This window comes from Tachysurus vachellii, chromosome 3 (assembly GCF_030014155.1).
Source record: "Tachysurus vachellii isolate PV-2020 chromosome 3, HZAU_Pvac_v1, whole genome shotgun sequence".
Lineage (NCBI taxonomy): Eukaryota > Metazoa > Chordata > Actinopteri > Siluriformes > Bagridae > Tachysurus > Tachysurus vachellii.
In genome coordinates this window covers 5,291,919-5,312,991 of record NC_083462.1, presented here as the reverse complement: position 1 = coordinate 5,312,991, position 21,073 = coordinate 5,291,919, and the positions used below count along the sequence as shown (strand labels likewise).

General features: G+C 43.0%; 2 protein-coding genes across 2 annotated transcripts; both read left to right on the top strand.

The window, feature by feature from the left end:
* Nucleotides 1-1,082: 1,082 nt before the first annotated feature.
* Nucleotides 1,083-11,129, top strand: LOC132842674 (CD209 antigen-like protein C). The gene is made up of 5 exons (XM_060865477.1): nt 1,083-1,320; nt 3,169-3,396; nt 10,180-10,301; nt 10,384-10,487; nt 10,572-11,129. The coding sequence occupies exons 1-5, from the start codon at nt 1,218-1,220 to the stop codon at nt 10,723-10,725; spliced, it is 711 nt and encodes a 236-aa protein (XP_060721460.1). The 5' UTR covers nt 1,083-1,217; the 3' UTR covers nt 10,726-11,129.
* A 1,908-nt stretch (nt 11,130-13,037) lies between these two features.
* On the top strand, nt 13,038-19,839 carry LOC132842672 (CD209 antigen-like protein C). The gene is made up of 5 exons (XM_060865473.1): nt 13,038-13,363; nt 14,650-15,024; nt 18,636-18,757; nt 18,840-18,943; nt 19,028-19,839. Exons 1-5 carry the CDS (start codon nt 13,261-13,263, stop codon nt 19,179-19,181), a joined length of 858 nt encoding a protein of 285 aa, XP_060721456.1. The 5' UTR covers nt 13,038-13,260; the 3' UTR covers nt 19,182-19,839.
* The last annotated feature ends 1,234 nt before the right edge of the window (nt 19,840-21,073 follow it).

Here is a 21,073-nt window from a genome sequence, read left to right as displayed (position 1 = left end):
AAATGAATAAATTTAAAACATGAAAAATGTCCTGTGTTAATCTTCAGCCACATGATGGCTCCATGTGCTCTGTTACTGATCTGTTCATTCTGCTTCTTCTAAATGAATTCTTCACTTCTCATTCCTGAATAAACTTTAGGAGACGGTCCTGGCTCTTGTTGGACTTCCTTGTGTGCCCTGAAGCCTTCTTCACAACAATTGAACTTTTCTGCTGGAAGTTCTTGATGATCTGATAAATGGTTGTTTAAGGCGCAATATTACTAGCAGCAATATTATTGCTTGTGAATCCCTTTTTGTACAAAGCCATGATGACTACAGATGTTTCCATGCAGGTAACCATAGATAACAGAGGAAGAAAAACCGAGGCAGCGGACTTTGAGAAAATTAATATTGTGTCATTCTCATAATGTTTGTCTATGGCTGTAAACCGGTGCTCAGAAATGGACATGGATTATGAACAAATGAGTGATTTTCTGTCTGTGAGTCTGATCTAAAATGAGTCAGGATTCTGATGGGTGGAGGGTGAGACGTGTGGTTAGTGGCTGAAGAGAACACCTTTAAATTTGTGATGTTTATGAAGAAACACTTCTCTCACATGTCAGAGAGCACAAATGGGTTTATCACCATTTGCTTTGAAGATACAAACATTTGTATGGAAAAAAGTCTTTTTCCTGGAGCTTTCTATGAATATATTGCTCTAGTATTCTAGAGTAAAACAAATACTTCTGAAATGCTACAAATTCATTTCACTCAAAACACATGATGGTTTTTTGTCTTTATACTAAAGAGCCATTCAGATAGAAATACTTTAATTTGTGTTTTACGTTGCTGTAGTTTACAACAGTTTAGTGTATTGTAATGGTTGCAATGTAGGTATTAAAGATGACCGTGTGCAGTTACAAAGAAATGTCAATCCTCTAGAGGACGTTTGTATGTCTGCTCACTTATAACACTTCACAAATGACACTTGTGCAGCCAGCAGTGACAAAACAACACAACACACCACAGTGTTGCACTACCTTCATTCGCTGCTTAAATATCTCTGACACACTCACACACACTCTCATACCCGCTATAGCGTGACAGCTGGATAATGTAGTGTAGACTATAATGCCACTAATTTCAAATTGTACTAGGACTTTAGGAGAATATTTTACACACGCTTAGTGTAAGACAGGATTACTGCAGAGATCAGAACAGACAGGAGTTTAGATATTATGTATGACGGTTCCAGAGATGACGTTTCAATGGAAGCCGAATATGCAAATTTGGAGAAACCCCGTCTCCAGAAGGTAAACGAGCAGGGACGTCAACCCTCAGGTGCAGTATACACACACACACACACGTGATATGTTTTATTACATATAAGCTACATTGTATATGGAAATTGATACGGTGAAGCAGTGTTTAAAGAGATGTTTATTTAACATTTATGGAAGGAGTCTCAAGTGCTTTGTAATAATCAGAAGATGAGTTTCAGTGTTTTCCAGGTTTTGGAGAAACTCATGTCATCTTTATGATGGAAATTGATACAGAACAATTTTGTTTATAGTAAAAATACATGATTTGATTGCACAGATTAAAAAGCTCCTTTTTTGGTCTTATTAGCTTCAATTGAGATTTGTGAAAGAGAGAGAGAGAGAGAGAGGTGCTATAACAGTTCAGAACAGGAATTAGTGTTGTTCTTTAATTATGCTTCACCTTCACCTCTATATAAGGAAGAAATCATGAGAAAACTAATAATATCTCAGCCTCATGTGGATGATGATAATGTAGTTTTAAACCAGTTCCCTTCATATGAAGAAGCCACCATCGTGGTTTCTGAAGTAAATCGTACCATAATCTTCTATCTAAATCTTTAACTTTGGCACAAGATGGGTAACCCACTGCTAACAATGTCGCCAAGTAGTTTTTTATGCTCGTAATTATGAGGATAGACTGAGAATAAAACAAAAAGGCAAACCAAAAAGATTTTAATAATAATAAATAATAAAACCAGCAATTCCAAACTCGGGTGCCAATAAAGCTGGCTTGGTAGAGTAGAATTTATTGGCTGTGTGTATTATTAGTTTTCAATTGTTTTACATCAGTCACGACAAAACAAATACAGGAATTTGTTTGTTCTGTAGTTTTAATCTCTAATATATCAGTAAAATCTACTGTGGTATAAGAGGAATAAAACTCTTACTGTTAGTCTTCTTCATGTTGAGCTGTATCACACCACCCCAGTGGAGTCCTTTTCACACTGTACGTGGTTATGGGGGTGAGTGACGGGGTGACAGGGGAAATAGGGTGACAGGGGTGATGTGGCATGGGTGAATAGGAGACAGAAGTGATGGGTTGAAATGGGTGATGGGGTGGAGGGTGGGGTGACTGGGGTAACGGGGGTGACACAGGTAATGGGAGTGACACGGGCGATCGGATAACAGGGGTGAAATGGGTGACTGGGTATTGGGGTGAATAGGAGACAGAGGTGATGGGTTGAAATGGGTGATGGGGTGGAGGGTGGGGTGACTGGGGTAATGGGGGTGACACAGGTAATGGGAGTGACACGGGCAATCGGATAACAGGGGTGAAGGGGGTGACTGGGTATTGGGGTGACCTGAGTGATATGGGTGACATAAGTGACCGGGGTGATGGGGTGACAGAGGTGCAGAGGTGTTGAATCATATGCACACTTATATGACTGTGTATATGTAATTTGTCATTTATGTGATAAAATTATATTTATGAATTATATAATAATTGTTGATTAAATCTTCAATTCATTTGCTTATCCTGAAGTTTTATTCATGTGTTTGTGGTTTGGCCCAAAAAAAAAAACTGCTCTGGTCGTCTGCGTTCGATACTAAATCACAATATTCAGTATCACCCAGATGAGGATGGGTTCCCTTTTGGATCTGGATCTTCTCAAGGTTCTTCCTCATATCATCTCATGGAGCTCATTAGAGAGAAAAAAACAAATTTGAAACTTTATTTTTATTCTGGATAATTCTGTAAAGCTGTACACTGTTACACTTAAAAAGAGAGTTGAGAAAGTATAGCGTTAAAGCTTGTACAGGGTTCTCATTAGGGATTTTATTCTCATCCCACACTGGACGTCCTGGAGACATTTTAAATGTGCTATCATGTCTAAAAGTACTGTGTCTTTGTCTAATCCCACTGTAGGAGGCGATGGGACATGGAGCAGATATTCCAGGTTGTTGGCAGCGTTTGCAGTGTGTGTAGCACTGCTGTGTGTTCTCCTGCTGAGCTTCGCTGTAATGCAGTCTGTGAAACTCAATGATATGACCGGAGAAAGAGACCGGTTGCAGATCAGTTATGACAACGTGAGTGTTGAGAGAGACCAGCTTCAGGGTGAGAGAGATGAATTGCAGAAGTGGAGTAAAATGTGTAGTAAGTAGCCTGTGGAATTTCTATTGCGTTTCATTTTCTTCCTTATTTGTTATTTTGTTTTGCACTTCTTGGGCACCGTACACACATTCCATAAGAACTCTCCCAATCTTGATATTCTGTATGATAAACACTGACCAAACTCGACAACATCAGCAAATTATTAATAGAGCAAATGTCTAGTATTTATTAGAAACAGGGAAATTTAAAGATCCAATGAAGGATCAGTGGAATTTTTAATCAGACACTGTTGCAGTTTTGAGGAACTTTACTTCTTTCTTCATGCCAAGTCCCACACTCAGAGCCGATCGGCCCTATACGCTCACTACGCAAGTTGCGTAGGGCCCCGCAAATTACGCAAGGCCCCGCCTCCCCCTGCCTCATTTTACAGCACGTGTTAATGTTTACTGTGTAGATGACAATATGAAGGGGAGCTAACCATCTACTCATGAAAAGAGAAAAAAGAAACAAAATGAGAGTGAAATGCGAGAACAGCAATCAGGTAAACTTGTGTTCTCTTCAGGTTTGATGTCAGCAAGAGCAAATAACAGTAAAGTTAAGTTGATGTGATTCTGTCTCTAGTCTCTATCTGACTAGCTAAATTAGCTGTGCAGTGCTGCCGGTGCATATCTTGGCCTGTCTGTCACACAACAATTTATTGCGTTAACATTCGCGTGAATAAACACCCAAGGGCAACAGTGCGTATAAACGGCAGCTCGATAACCGCGCCGCGCGTGAACATGCGTTCATATGCGCGTGCAATCGTGCATGAAATGACACACGCGCTTTCCAGCAGCAACATCTGTGTGGGGACCAGTACAAAAAGTAGCGTGATAGCGCTCCTAAATGATAAAGTTTATAGTCTCTCAATCAAGTTTCAGTTTCTTCCAGACAGTCCAAATAGACTGGTGTCAACAATGCTGAAAATGCCCAGACTGTAGAGGGAACCAAAGTTAATCCCGAAATCCAAAGCTGTGTTCTCTCTCTCTCTCTCTCTCTCTCTCTCTCATATATATATATATATATATATATATATATGAGTCTACACATCTCACTCCTTCCACATCGGAGCAGTTACAACGGCAGCCTCGGTCACTATGATCCCCACTTTAAAACGTCTGGGCCGATGGTCTTCTGCAGCATTTGAACGCTATGTGCGTCCGGGAATCCAGGACACGTTAGAAGCGCAAAAAGTCAAGGACTCCATCTGATCATGATATGTCTTTCTAACGTGCCTTCTCCCTCTCTTCCTCTCTCCCCCCCCCCTCTCTCCCTTCTTCTCCTTCTCCTCCATTCCTGCCTAGTTCTTCGCATTTCATCCGGTATGCCTGTATATCAACCTCTCATGCAGCCGAGTCTCTGGGCACACGCTTCTCCAGCCGCTTCCACTACAGCTAGGGGACAGTCAACTGCTGTCGCCGCAGTTGCAGGGGAGTATTTACTTTACCCCTAAGAGCCGCACTCTGCCTACCTGACCACAGCAACATGCTGTTGCTATCTCGCCGCCTCTCGCTCGGCCCGGGGTGACTCTTCCCCCGATCGCGGTATAGATCGCTCGTCCTCAAAAGCAACACGCTTGTTGCAATATGCGCCATCTGCTCAGCCCAGGGTGATGCTACCCCTGATCATTAATTGCGCCGCACGGGCGAATTACACCCCCCCTCCTGCCACCATCCGCTCAGCTCAGGGTGATGCTTCCCCTGCTGCACTATAGCTGAGTGGACATACACATGCCGTTGCAATATGCGCCATCCGCTCAGCTCAGGGTGATGCTTCCCCTGCTGCACTATAGCTGAGTGGACATACACATGCCGTTGCAATATGCCGCCATCCGCTCAGCTCAGGGTGATGCTTCCCCTGCTGCACTATAGCTGAGTGGATACACCTCCACAACCGTCACCGGCCTCCTATGCACATCGCAATATGCGCTTTCGGCTCCCCAGGGTGACGCTTCCCCTGACCTCCCCTGAGGTTAGCGCCTACCGCATCAGTTATGTTGGGGGAACTCTTCGGCATATGGTTGGTTTTGGGGGTCTCTTCGATTCTCCAGCCACCGCTCTCCCCGCTCCGTCCATGCATGCGCACGGAAGGCGCGCGGGAAAATTCGCCCAGAACAGAACCATACCGCCAACACTAACTGTATGCATATCGCTCAATAAATCTTCTTTTGACAAAGTGGTCCTGACTGAACTTATTAACTTATTAAATTATTTTAATGTTAGTCATGTTAGCTCATTATAGACAGTTAATGTAGCAAATTAGTGAAACCAATACATTTTCAGATCAAGGTAGGTGGAATTCTCAGTGGACATAGATGGAGAAAGATCTAGATAGTGGTAAATGGAGTTAGAGGGAAAAAGATGGAGATAAATTGTGGTAGATTGGGGTAGATGCTGTTAGATGGTATTATGTGGAAATAGATGGCATTAGATGATGTTGATGCAGGTATTTGAAGTCAAATTGAGTCAGATGGAGATAAATCAAGCAGCGCGTTAGTTCTGGCAGGCCACGTCGTCAAGCGTGCATCAGCTGTTAATCAGCTGTCCACGACGCGCACCAATCCGGTTACGGCATCCATATTGCCTGACCATTTAAATTCCCATTCATAGAGCCGTTCTAGCATTTCGCTGCTGCCGTGATCTAAACTCCCTCCCCCAACCCCGACTCCACCGTGCCGGAACCCGTGTTCCTTGTACCAGTTTACATCTCAAATCTCCACACATTTTTCTGTCCCCCTCTCTCTAATTATTTAATTATTTATTTATCCATTCATTCATTCATTACTTATATACGAGCATATCTAATACTATGCATGATTAATGTTCTGTTATACAGGGTCTATTCTATTTTCTAGTCGCTGCTCTCCCCGCTCTGTCCACGCCTGCGCACAGACGGGCACGTGGATTCTTGCCCAGAACAGAGCCATACCGCCAACACTAACTGTACGCATATCATCTAATAAATCCTCTTTTGACAAAATGATCCTGACAGAACTTGAGGTATATGGAGACAGACGGAGATAGAGTTTCAATTTCCACACTACAGTCCAGGGCCTTCATATCGTTTCCATCTACACACACGCTGTCACGGTTGGCGCACCTGCCCCGCCTCCCAGCCTGCAACACAGAGAAACGTCCCGGAATATTAGGCGCTTCCGGACTACAGTTCCCACAATCCATGCACCGGGGCTAATTACACCGCCAGCTGTTTCCTATTTCCCACGCTATATAAACTGAACTTGAACTTTACCCCAGTGCGAAGTCTCTATTTGCGTAGCAATCACGCTGAGCGTTTCCTAGTGTGTCTTAGTTCTGGTTTTTGATCCTATTTCTGTATCCTGGTTTCTGATTGTTTCTGATTGTCTGATTGTTTGCTGCCTGCCTTTTTGCCTGTCTTTCCGTGTCTGATTTTGCCTGCCCTTTGACATTGTGTTTACTGTTGCCGACCCTGCTTGTCTGTTACGATTTTCCAATAAATACGCTGCAAATGGATCACCAGCCTTATGACTCCTCATTATAGGAGACTTCGCCACCGAGCGATCCAGCAGCTGTCTTCCAGCTCGCCACGCAGCTCTCCGCCCAAGCGCAGCAGCTCGCTGGGCACCACCAGCAGCTAACGCGACTCACCTAGCTCACCGGAGAACTCGACACTGCACTGCAAAACCTGCAAGGAATTACCACGCCACCGAGCCTTGCACCACCGGTGACGCTTCCCCAAGCTACCCCGTATGCTGCTCCTACAGTCGCCAGCCCCCGACTCGCATTCCCAGAGAGATTCAGCGGAGATCCCGGGAAATGCAAGGGATTTCTAATGCAGTGCTCATTCTTCGTAGCGCAGCAACCGGAGCTGTACTCAACTGAAGCCAGCTGCATAGCACGCTCACGCTTTGTGTGCACGCTCCTCACTGGTAAGGTGCTGGAATGGGCCACCGCGGTGTGGGGAGTGGACGGCTCCGCATTCCCCACATTTGAGCACTTCCTCACACAGTTCCGCACTGTCTTCGACCACTCTGCGACAGGGGAGAGCGTGGAGGAGCATCTACTGGCCATCTCCCAGGGAGACCGCACGGCCGCGGAATACGCGCTGGCTTTCCGCACTCTCGCCGTGGAGGCAGGCTGGGAAGAGAGGCCCCTGAATCTGCTGTACCGCAAGGGCTTGAACCCGGATCTGCAAGCCGAGCTCACCTGTCGGGACGAAGGGAGGGACCTATCGGAGTTCATGGATCGCTCCATACAAATAGATATTCCCATGCGAACCCATCGAGCATCCGCGCGCGCCTCCCGACCTGAGACCATACGCGCGTTCTGCAATGAGAATCCCGAACCCATGCAGCCCACCCACCTCACGCCCGAGGAGTGAGCATGACGCTTCCGCCACCAACTCTGCCTGTACTGCGAAGAACCCGGACACTGGCTGTCTGCCTGCCCCACAGGCCGCCTAGCAGGCAGAACATTCCGGTGAGTTCAAATCTCCTCCCTCCTCACACGCTAAGCTGTGCACAGATTCAAGTGCAAGTCGAGATACGAGGGGAGAAAATTAACCTGGCCACTCTCATTGATTCAGGCGCAGTTGGAAACTTTGTCGCCCAAGTCTATAACATATCGGTAACCCCATGTGTCTTTCCCCTGGCAGAGGAGGCGATAGATAGCCGTCTTCTCGGAGAGGGACGCATCATGCGCGTCAACGAGGACCTCCGACTTTATGTGGGCCCTCATCATCATGAACTCATCCAGTTCCACATTATCCACTCTCCACATCACGCACTCATTCTGGGACTACCGTGGCTCCAGCTCCATAACCCCGTCATCTCCTGGTCCGACCTGCGGATCTCGAGCTGGGACAAGGCGTGCACTCAACACCACGGCCACCGTGCCTTCCGCCCCAGCACCTCGAAACTCCCGTCAGAATACCAAGACCTCGCGGAGGCCTTCAGCAAAGTCAGAGCCACCGAACTGCCACCGCACCGATCCTACGATTGTGCCATCGAACTCCTGGCACAACACTACCCAAAGAAAGAATATTCCCTCTATCACAACCAGAGGCAGCGGCCATGAACGAGTACATTGAGGAGGAGCTAAAGAAGGGGTTCATTCGTCCCTCCATTTCCCCGGCATCCGCGGACTACTTCTTCATCAGGAAAAATGATGGGGGTCTCCGGCCGTGCATTGATTACCGGCCGCTGAATGACATCACGGTGAAGTTCCGGTATCCTCTTCCTCTACGAATAGAAGACCGCCTTTTTGACCCAGTCCGGACAGTATGAATACTTAGTCATGCCTTTTCGAACAGTCCAGCAGTGTTTCAGTCATTTATCAATGACGTATTCCACGACATGCTGGACCGCTGGGTGATCATATACATCGACGACATCCTAATATACTCCGAGATGATCATGCATCTCAAATATTTCTGGGCCGACAGACGCATGAATCCATGCCAGGCTTGGTGGGCTATGTTCTTCACCCGTTTTCAGTTCACCGTTACCTATAGACCAGGAACCAAGAATGCCAAGGCCGATGCTCTGTCTCGTATGTTCTGGGAGGTCGGTCCGGACGCACCCGCCAAGCCCATCATCCCCGAAACCCGTATCCTCGCACCGATTCAGTGGGATATAATGATGGAGATCTCCGAAGCCAAGCGTGGACGCCACTGCCCACAGACTGCCCTCTGTCGAAACCTGTGCCCGAGAGCCTGCGCGCTGCCCTCCTGCCAATCCTAGCTCCGGCCACCCCGGCATCACGGGAACTATCCACCTAGCCCAGAACCAGTTCTGGTGGCCGTCTCCGTCTGCGGATGCGCGAGAGTTCGTCCGAAGCTGCGACACGTACAAAAGCCTGTGCAACACGTCCAAAGCCTCTATCAGCTCCCCACGGGCTTACTCCTACCACTGCCGACACCACAACGGCCCTGGTCGCACACCGCGCTCGACTTTATTACCGATCTCCCCCGGTCGAACGGCTGCACCATCATCCTCACCATCATTGACTGATTCTCAAAGGCTTGCCGCCTGGTGCCCCTATCGAAACTCCCCACGGCATTCGAGACAGCCGAAGCTCTGTGTAATCATGTGTTCCGTTTCTACGGCCTGCCCGAAGATATCGTCTCAGATCGAGGACCCTAATTCACGTCGCGAGTCTGGTCGGCCTTCTTCAAAAGGCTGAACGTCAATATCAGCCTCACCTCGGGGGATCACCCTCAGGTCAACGGGCAGACGGAGCGATTAAACCAGGAACTCATCCGCTTCCTCCGCTCGTACTGCCAGAGCAACCAAGCCGAATGGAGCAGATACTTAATGTGGGCAGAATATGCACAAAACTCCCTCATCAAGCCCGCCACCGACCTCACTCCGTTCCAGTGTGTCCTGGGCTTCCAACCACCCATGTTATCCCACAGATAACATTATGTAGCAGATGAGAAACTGCCATGATTCTTGATGGTTTAAACAAAGCATTAATTATATCAGTAGCATCTTATTGTATTGTGGGCATTCACTAGAAGACTGGGCTATCACTATTCATTTATTACTGCCACATTAAGCAGGCTGACCAATGACGGAGGAGCGATATAAGCAAAACTGTCCAATGAGAGAACAGTTTACTGACCCATGACACCCGTGTGAACTGTGAACTGAGCTGAGGAGAAAGTGCAATGCTGTAAAAATATAAGTTCCTCAGTTTATTTACAAAGTGCAGATCTTTAAAAACAACCTTAGACAATAGAGAATGTCAAAATATGCTAAATAAATGTAGTTTATTCTGTCTGTAAATGCACTATTCCCCTCTGCAGATTATACCATCCAGCAGAGTCTAAAGTATTTCATCACAAAGAGGACGAGCTGGAACAATGCTAGAGAGGAATGCAGATCGAAAGGAGCTGACCTGGTGATCATCAACAGCCGAGAAGAACAGGTCATCATTCTCATCTTTTATCATTAGACTGACATTTCCATGTCAGTTTTATCCCTAATTTATCATACTGTTGCTCTTACAGGTATATATCAGTAAAATGTTTACTGGTGAGGCTTGGATTGGTCTACATGACACTGTTCAGGAAGGGAAGTGGATGTGGGTGGACGGTACAGAAGTGACCACAGAGTAATTACTCACCATACAGATCTTATTCTCAGCTTTACTTTATGTGTAAAGAAAACAGGATGTTCTGAATCTGTATGTTTGCAGATTCTGGTGGAAAGGAGAACCTAATAACTACGATGGAAATGAGGACTGCACTGCAACTGGCAGCAAATTTGCTAAAGCTGAACTTATAACATGGGCTGATTATCCATGTGAAACTGTTTTGCAGGCAATTTGTGAAAAAAGGGCAAATATTTAGAGCAGTTTTATTTCAAGAAAAATCAGTATTTTGTTAATTAAGGTCAACAAAGCCATGTTTTAAGCCAAATTCATCTAGTTTTGTATAAAGATAATCTTGCAGGAGAGTGATGAGTTTTTTGAAATAAATAATCTGAAATCAGTAAAATCAAATTCTGCAATCTAAATGAAAAGAGGAAGAAAAATGGGGATAATAGTCGTACCAGGAAATGATTAAACGAGAACTTACAGTGAAAAAAAACAAGTCTCTCTTTCCATGTTTCAAATTTTTTGTGTAAGACCTAAATGTGCCAGATGTAGTTGGGCTGCACATTTCTTTGAGACCAGGCAACCCTGTTTTTCCCACACAAAAAAAAAGTCAAAATCATTCCACAGACATTCTGACCAGTCAGATTCCCTATGTCATTATCAATTACTTTAATATCTCTGTGCTTTGTGCTGCTTTTCTCACTAAATTATGGATTAATATTACTGCGAGATCGGCTCTGATATTCCTTTAAACTTCTTTTTGCCCAGAAGCCAAAAAAATGGAAAAAAAAACTTTCTTCTGTTTTGTTGGTGATTATGTTGATCATTGAATGTCTTTGTCATGTCTCACTCCAAACTGGTGTTAATATGAAGCTCGTATGAAAGTAGACACTCAGAACTTTAACAATTTGTAGTGTTTCATCACTATTTCTGTTTTTCAATAAGGGGAATATATATGGTTATATATATGGTTAGGTTTTTTTTCCACACAAATGTTTGTATGGTTGTAAGTGGAGATGTGCAAAATGAAGTTCTTTTTCTTCCTAATAATCTATGGTAGAGAATGGGTATATTTAATAATATCTTCATAGCCTGAGCATCACAGTAAACACTCAGGAGTTTAAGAATTTGTAATATTTTATAAGTATTTCTGCTTTTCTCTAGCATGCTAGAGGCAATATATTTATAGAAAATGTCTAGGAAACAAATGGTTATTTCTGTTCACACGTTTATGTCTTTAAAGTAAATGTTGATATCAAACCCATTTCTGCTCTCTGAGATGCTCCAAGTGTTTATAATCAGCTCAAATGTTCTCTTCAGCCACTACAACTCAGTGTAAGGTTATCAACAGCGGAAAATCACACGTCTCACACTGAAAGTCAACAGAGTCCTGATTTATTTTAGATCAGACTAACAGCCATAAAAACGTTTATTTGTTTATAAAGAATAAAAATGTCCCATAAGTCAACACCAGTTTAACTGGAGAAAAGGGTTAATTAAAATGTTGTATTGACTTCAGTTGAATTCCATAAAACTTCTACTTTTTAGAAATACATTTAAAACATGAAAAATGTCCTGTGTTGAAATCTTCAGCCACATGATGGCTCCATGTGCTCTGTTACTGATCTGTTCATTCTGCTTCTTCTAAATGAATTCTTCACTTCTCATTCCTGAATAAACTTTAGGAGACTGTCCTGGCTCTTGTTGGACTTCCTTGTGTGCCCTGAAGCCTTCTTCACAACAGCTGAACCTTTCTGCTGGGAAGGAAGTTCTTGATGATCTGATAAATGGTTGTTTAAGGAGCAATATTACTAGCAGCAATCTCCTTGCTTCTGAATCCCTTTTTGTACAAAGCCATGATGACTACAGATGTTTCCATGCAGGTAACCATGGATAACAGAGGAAGAAAAACCGAGGCAGCGGACTTTGAGAAAATTAATATTTGTGTCATTCTCATAATGTTTGTCTATGGCTGTAAACCGGTGCTCAGAAATGGACATCACTATGAACAAATGAGTGATTTTCTGTCTGTGATTGTGATCTAAAATGAGTCAGGATTCTGATGGGTGGAGGGTGAGACGTGTGGTTAGTGGCTGAAGAGAACACCTTTAAATTTGTGATGTTTATGAAGAAACACTTCTCTCACATGTCAGAGAGCACAAATGGGTTTAATGTCACCATTTGCTTTGAAGATACAAACATTTGTATGGAAAAAATAGTCTTTTTCCTGGAGCTTTCTATGAATATATTGCTCTAGTATTCTAGAGTAAAACAGAAATACTTCTGAAATGCTACAAATTCATTTCACTCAAAACACAGTTGATGATTTTTTTTTGTCTTTATACTAAAGAGCCATTCAGATAGAAATACTTTAATTTGTGTTTTACGTTGCTGTAGTTTACAACAGTTTAGTGTATTGTAATGGTTGCAATGTAGGTGGTAAAGATGACTGTGTGCAGTTACAAAGAAATGTCAATCCTCTAGAGGACGTTTGTGTCTGCTCACTTATAACACTTCACAAATGACACTTGTGCAGCCAGCAGAGACAAAACAACACAACACTCCACAGTGTTGCACTTCCTTCATTCGCTGCTTAAATATCTCTGACATATTCACACACTCACACACACTCTCATACCCGCTATAGCATGACAGCTGGATAATGTAGTGTAGACTATAATGCCACTGTAATTTCCAATTGTACTAGGACTTTAGGAGAATATTTTACACACACTTAGTGTAAGACAGGATTACTGCAGAGATCAGAACAGACAGGAGTTTAGATATTATGTATGACAGTTCCAGAGATGACATTTCAATGGAAGCCGAATATGCAAACTGGGAGAAACCCCGTCTCCAGAAGGTAAACGAGCAGGGACGTCAACCCTCAGGTGCAGTATACACACACACGTGATATGTTTTATTACATATAAGCTATATTGTAGAATTAGTTAATTCTATCTCGCGGGGGCTGAATTCTCCATCCTGATTGGTCATTGATACGGTGAAGCAGTGTTTAAAGAGATGTTTATTTAACATTTATGGAAGGAGTCTCAAGTGCTTTGTAATAATCAGAAGACGAGTTTCAGTGTTTTCCAGGTTTTGGAGGAATTCATATGTCATCTTTATGATGGAAATTGATACAGAACAATTTTGTTTTACAGTAAAAATACATGATTTGTTTGCACAGATTAAAAAGCTCCTTTTTTGGTCTTATTAGCTTCAATTGAGATTTGTGAAAGAGAGAGAGTGAGAGAGAAAGAGAGGGGGGGTGGGAGAGAGAGAGAGAGAGAGAGAGAGAGAGAGAGGGGGAGAGAGAGAGAGAGGTGCTATAACAGTTGAGAACAGGAATTAGTGTTGTTCTTTAATTATGCTTCACCTTCACCTCTATATAAGGAAGAAATCATGAGAAAACTAATAATATCTCAGCCTCATGTGGATGATGATAATGTAGTTTTAAACCAGTTCCCTTCATATGTAGAAGCCACCATCGTGCTTTCTGAAGTAAATCGTATCATAATCTTCTATCTAAATCTTTAACCTTGGCACAAGATGGGTAACCCACTGCTAACAATGTCGCCAAGTAGTTTTTTATGCTCGTAATTATGGGTGACATGAGTGACCGGGGTGATGGGGTGACAGAGGTGTAGAGGTGTTGAATCATATGCACACTTGTATGACCAGACTGTGTATATGTAGTTTATGTGATAAAATGATATTTATGAATAAATATTTATGAATAGCTTATCTTGAAGTTCATGTTTTTGTGGTCTGGCCAAAAAAAAACTGCTCTGGTCGTCTGCGTTCGATACTAAATCACAATATTCTGGATGGGTTCCCTTTTGGATCTGGATCTTCTCAAGGTTCTTCCTCATATCATCTCATGGAGCTCATTAGAAATAAATTTAAAAAATAAATTTTGAAACTTTGTTATTTTTATTCTGGATATTTCTGTAAAGCTGCTTTGTGACAGTGTCTATTGTTAAAAGCTGCATACAAAGAAAATACAAGAAAAAAAGAGGTTACAATTAAAAAGAGATTTGAGGAAGTATAGCGTTAAAGCTTGTACAGGGTCTCATTAGGGATTTTATTCTCATCCCACACTGGACGTCCTGGAGACATTTTAAATGTGCTATCATGTCTAAAAGTACTGTGTCTTTGTCTAACCCCACTGTAGGAGGCGATGGGACATGGAGCAGATATTCCAGGTCGTTGGCAGTGTTTGCAGTGTGTGTAGCACTGCTGTGTGTTCTCCTGCTCAGCTTCACTGTAATGCAGTCTGTGAAACTCAACAGTATGACCGGAGAAAGAGACCGGTTGCAGATCAGTTATGATAATGTGAGTGTTGAGAGAGACCAGCTTCAGGCTGAGAGAGACCAGCTTCAGGGTGAGAGAGACCAGCTTCAGGGTGAGAGAGACCAGCTTCACGGTGAGAGAGACCAGCTTCACGGTGAGAGAGACCAGCTTCAGGGTGAGAGAGACCAGCTTCACGGTGAGAGAGACCAGCTTCAGGCTGAGAGAGATGAACTGCAGGAGGGGAGTAAGATGTGGAGTAAGTAGCCACATATCCTCATCATTATCATCCATTACACAATTATCTTACAATAATCTGTGGCATTTCTATTGCATTTCATTTCCTTCCTTTAGAAAAAGTTCTCCAAAGTCTCGTTTTGATCCAACAGCAGCCAAAGGAACATTTTCATAGGGTTTAAATTTGTTCATGATTGGCTAGTTTAGACTCTAGACGATTTGTCCAGAAAACAAATACAGTGTCTATTTTGGGTGATACTTTCCTTACTGTATATATCCTTATACATAATCTGTATGGATTAAGTTCTTGCATCAACCGAATAATGTCATCACATTAAACACACAACTTGATATGTATCAGCATATTAAAAATCATGGCATATCGGCATCCTATTGCCTGTATAGTTTGAGTGACAGATGTATCGTCCAATCAATAGTAAGAATTCCATTTGCAAACTATACCTACCTTTACCAGTTTGTCTGAAATGTCATTGTGTTTTCTCACTCTCATTCATTCATTTTCTACCGCTTATCCGAACTACTCAGGTCTCGGGGAGCCTGTGTCTATCTTAGGCGTCATCGGGCATCAAGGCAGAATACACCCTGGACGGCGTGCCAACCCATCGCAGGGCACACACATACACTCTCATTCACTCACACACTCATACACTACGGACAATTTTCCAGAGATGCCAGTCAACCTACCATGCATGTCTTTGGACCGGGGGAGGAAACCGGAGTACCCGGAGGAAACCCCCGAGGCACGGGGAGAACATGCAAACTCCACACACACAAGGCGGAGGCGGGAATCAAACCCCCAACCCTGGAGGTGTGAGGCGAACGTGCTAACCACTAAGCCACCGTGCCCCCTAATTGTGTTTTCTGATTTGTTAATTTGTTTTCTGATTTGTTCATTTGTTTCCAGATTCGTGATTTTGTTTTGCACTTCTCAGTCTACATAGACTAGCAAACACAGTCACAGTAGCAATACCATCTATATATGAACTAAAATAGTCTGCATGTGTGGAAGTGAAACTGCCAAATGAACAGATTCACTTCTGACTTCTATAACCAGGAAAAAGGACTTTACACAGACAGGAAATGGTAGTCAAAATACTGAGAAACGATACTCAAGTATCAACAAAATATTGTTTATAAAAAAGTTTTTATTAACTGATTATTTTAATGTTAGTCATGTTAGCTCATTATAGACAGTTAATGTAGCAAATTAGTGAAACTAATACTTTTTCAGTTCAAGGTAGGTAGATGGAGCTAGATAGTGGTAGATTGGGGTAGATGTTGTTAGATGGTATTATATGGAGTTAGATGGCATTAGATGATGTTGATGCAGGTAGATGAAGTCAAATTGAGTCAGATGGAGATAAATTGAGGTATATGCAGACAGACGGAGATAGAGGGAGTTAGGTAGATGTTCGTCCTCAATATCCTCACTACAGTCCAGGGGTCTCATTTATAAAACTGTGCGTAGGATCCCTACTAAAGGTTTACGTACGCCCAAAAGCCAAAAATGGCGTACGGCAAAAAAAATTCAGATTTATAAAACCGTGCGTACACACACCTGTAAGCAATGTTCCCGCAGATGTGCGTACGTGAACCAGCCTCATATCCCGCCCTGTACACACCCATTTTTTACACACCCATTACACGCTCCACAACTGCGCGGGCACGAGAGTGGACCTCGTTATAATGAGTTTCCTCTGCGCTCTGCGGGTTTAAAAATGGGTTGAGCGTCTCAGGGGGAAGCCACTGTCGCCTACAGGTTATAATTATATTAAAAGCAACATTGTTATAATTATATTAAAAACAAAAATGTTACAGTTTCTACTTTTTAATATTGTTAAACATAAGAAAATTCATTTTCAGATGGTGCCCTTATAGCAACATGAGCGCAGTCAATTGCGCCGATCACATTTGGGAAACCAGACATTGCAGCAAATTGCATTTTAATTTCGGCCCGTTCTCGCACAGTGTAGGGGAACCTGATGTATCGACTACCCATATTAAGTATACCATTCAAAACGACAGATATTATGGCACTCAGGGACGGCTGTGATATACCAGACCTATAGGGTGAGATGATAGATTCCAATAGAATTATTTCATACTGTATACAAAAAGGTCTTAGAGTCAAAGTTGAGGATTACTTATAGTTTTTTTTATATAAATAATTTACCTGTCTGCCAATTTCCGCTGGAAACAGCCTGTTGCCAAGAACCCCAGAGTGGTGAGGACTTGTATTTGGACTGGGATGGCATGGTTCCGGCGTGTTGCCCTCTCTAATACTGGACCCAATTCAGCACATAGATCTAAGAGCACAGCTCTAGGGAATCTAAATCGGCTTATTAGCCAGTCATCATCATGGACCCTGAAAACTCGTTCTCTCCTTATTCTGCCATTGGCGTAATCCTCCAACAGTGCCAGCAGTGCCATCATGAAGCATTAACATACCCGGGTCACTGGAGGATTTATATGTTTCTAGCAATTAGACTGATCGTTAACACCTAAAAATCACAGAATTAATTTGTGGGCGAAAATTTAAGACGTAAATGTTATAGTGAACACATGCTTCTTCATGACGGTTTTGTAATGAACACCGTAATAGTTAGGACTGATTGTGCTTCATGACTGTATTTGCAGACTTTGACATTTTATGATATATGTACATTAAGGAAAATGTTTCGTTTTTACACTGTGCTCTGCAGTTCTCTAATAAAAGGGTATTTCATGCTATTCTGTATCACATGTAGTCGCGCCATCTCCTCCTGCGCTCCCGTTGTGGACAATGTGACTGTAAGACAGCGCTGATTATTATTATTATTTTTTTTAATACATTTTGAATTACGTTTGGATTTTTCACGACCTCACCATCTGTGTCACCAATTCCCTTTGTCTCCAGAATGTGCGTACGCACAGCTCAAAGTTTGCATAAAGGTGCGCACATTCTCCCTTCAAGTTTGTTTTTTATAGATCACAACCTTTGCGTGGGAACTGGCGTACGTAAGGTCCCAGCCCCGTTTTGTGCATACGCACGCTTTATAAATGAGACCCCAGGTCCTTCACATCTTTTCCATCTTCACACACACAGTGTTAATAACATTATGTAGCAGATGAGAAACTGCCACGATTCTTAACGGTTTAAACAAAACATTAATTATATCAGTAGCATCTTATTGTAGAATGTCAGTAGTTTGTACACATGGATGAATCTAATTTAGCATCAAAGTCAGGGTGAGGCTGTGAGCTTTACAGTGTCTAATGACAAAATTTATCTAGCTGATCAGTGGATCTAGCTGATTTGTGTGCATTTAGTAGAAGACTGGGCTATCACTAATCATTTATCACTGTCACAATAAGCAGGCTGACGGATAACGGACGAGCGATATAAGTAAAACTCTGACCAATGAGAGAATAGTTTACTGACCCATTATACCCGTGTGAACTGTGAACTGAGCTGAATAGAAAGGGCAATGTTGTAAAAATTTAGGTTCCTCATTTTATTTACAAAGTGCAGATCTACATGTCTTTAAAACAACCTTAGACAATAGAGAACATCAAAATATGCTAAATAAATGTGGTTTATACTGTCTGTAAATGCACTATTCCCCTCTGCAGATTATACCATCCAGCAGGGTCAAAAGTATTTCACCACAAAGAGGACGAGTTGGAACAATGCTAGAGAGGAATGCAGATCGAAAGGAGCTGACCTGGTGATCATCAACAGCCGAGAAGAACAGGTCATCATTCTCATCTTTTATCATTAGACTGACTTTTCCATGTCAGTTTTATCCCTAATTTATCGTACTGTTGCTCTTACAGGTATATATCAGTAAAATGTTTACTGGTGAGGCTTGGATTGGTCTACATGACACTGTTCAGGAAGGGAAGTGGATGTGGGTGGACGGTACAGAAGTGACCACAGAGTAATTACTCACCATACAGATCTTATTCTCAGCTTTACTTTATGTGTAAAGAAAACAGGATGTTCTGAATCTGTATGTTTGCAGATTCTGGTGGACAGGAGAACCTAATAACTACGATGGAAAAGAGGACTGCACTGCAACTGGCAGCAAATTTGCTAAAGCTGAACTTATAACATGGGCTGATTATCCATGTGAAACTGTTTTGCAGGCAATTTGTGAAAAAAGGGCAAATATTTAGAGCAGTTTTATTTCAAGAAAAATCAGTATTTTGTTAATTAAGGTCAACAAAGCCATGTTTTAAGCCAAATTCATCTAGTTTTGTATAAAAATAGTCTTGCAGGAGAGTGATGAGTTTTTTTAAATAAATAATCTGAAATCAGTAAAATTAAATTCTGCAATCTAAATGAAAAGAGGAAGAAAAATGGGGATAATAGTCATACTAGGAAATGATTAAACGAGAACTTACAGTGAAAAAAAAGCCAGTCTCTCTTTCCACGTTAAAATAGTTTCAAGTTTTTTGTGTAAGACCTATTTAAATGTGCCAGATGGGCTGCACATTTCTTTGAGACCAGGCAAAAACTCTTTTCAGCTGTTCTGTAACCGAAAACTCAGAGTTTCCCAACTCAGGGTTTGTCAACTCAGCATTCAAGTTTCAAGTTTAAACTCAGAGTTGGTTGAACCCCCTTTCTGAAACGGCCCCCTGATTTATTTTAGCTCAGACTGACAGCCATAAAAACGTTTATGTAATGAGTCTGTCTGTGTTTTGCCCTGTTTCTGTCTGCTGGTTTGTGTTACAGGATGTAATGGATCATGCGATCGACAGTCGATCGCTCATGCCTTGTGTTGGTTTGGAGGCTAGCTTGCTGCTCTGTTGTTAATACAGTTGCTGAGTTACACTCTCGTGTCTGCCTTTTATTTTATGCTTATACTGCTGCATAAACATGGTGTCAGAAGATGCCTAGCGAGTTTTCTTTAGTTTACACTGTGTTTGCTGATAATGCTGCGGTCGCTCTTCACCCGTCCAGCGGCGTACCGGCTAATATACCTCCGCCATTACCGATGAACATGAATGGAGACTGGAGCGCTAACTGGGACTTATTCAGAGCCGAGTTCGAGGATGGGGGGCACGGTGGCTTAGTGGTTAGCACGTTTGCCTCACACCTCCAGGGTTGGGGGTTCGATTCCCGCCTCCGCCTTGTGTGTGTGGAGTTTGCATGTTCTCCCCGTGCCTCGGGGGTTTCCTCCGGGTACTCCGGTGTCCTCCCCCGGTCCAAAGACATGCATGGTAGGTTGATTGGCATCTCTGGAAAATTGTCCGTAGTGTGTGATTGCGTGAGTGAATGAGAGTGTGTGTGTGCCCTGCGATGGGTTGGCACTCCGTCCAGGGTGTATCCTGCCTTGATGCCCGATGACGCCTTAGATAGGCACAGGCTCCCAGTGACCCGAGATAGTTCGGATAAGCGGTAGAAGATGAGTGAGTGAGTTCGAGGATTATGCGCTGGTCACTGGCCTGGCTGAGAAGACCAGGGAAGTACAAGCTGCTACATTGAGAAGTGTGATGGGATCTGAATGCAGACGTGTACCGGCACAATCTGAATCTCACAGATGAACAACAAAGAGACATTAAATCCATCCTAGATGCATTGGAAGCATACGACTTGTGATTATGGTGGGTTAAAGGATGAAATGATTCGTGACAAAATTGTACTGGGCATTATAAATGAAGGAACCAGACGCAGATTGTTAAGTGAAAAAAAAATTAACGCTGCTCACAGCCATTGAGATGTCGCACAGCTGAACAGACCGCTATGCATATGAGAGCGATGGACGTAGCATGCATGCCTACTGTAGCCGAAACGGTTCACACTGTTGCCAGGAAACCATTCAGGCCTAACCAGCGGATGCAGAGTAATTCACCAAGACTCTTAGACACAAGCAAGACATGCCGATACTGTGGCAATGTGCATTCAAGAGGCCGGGATTACTGTCCAGCATATGGCAAAACATGTAGACTTTGTGGAACTGACAATCACTTTAGCAAAAACATGGACTCTGCAATTACATGGCAAGTCACTGCGTTGTCAGTTAGATTCAGGAGCAACATGCAATGTGATGAGCTACAAGGACAAA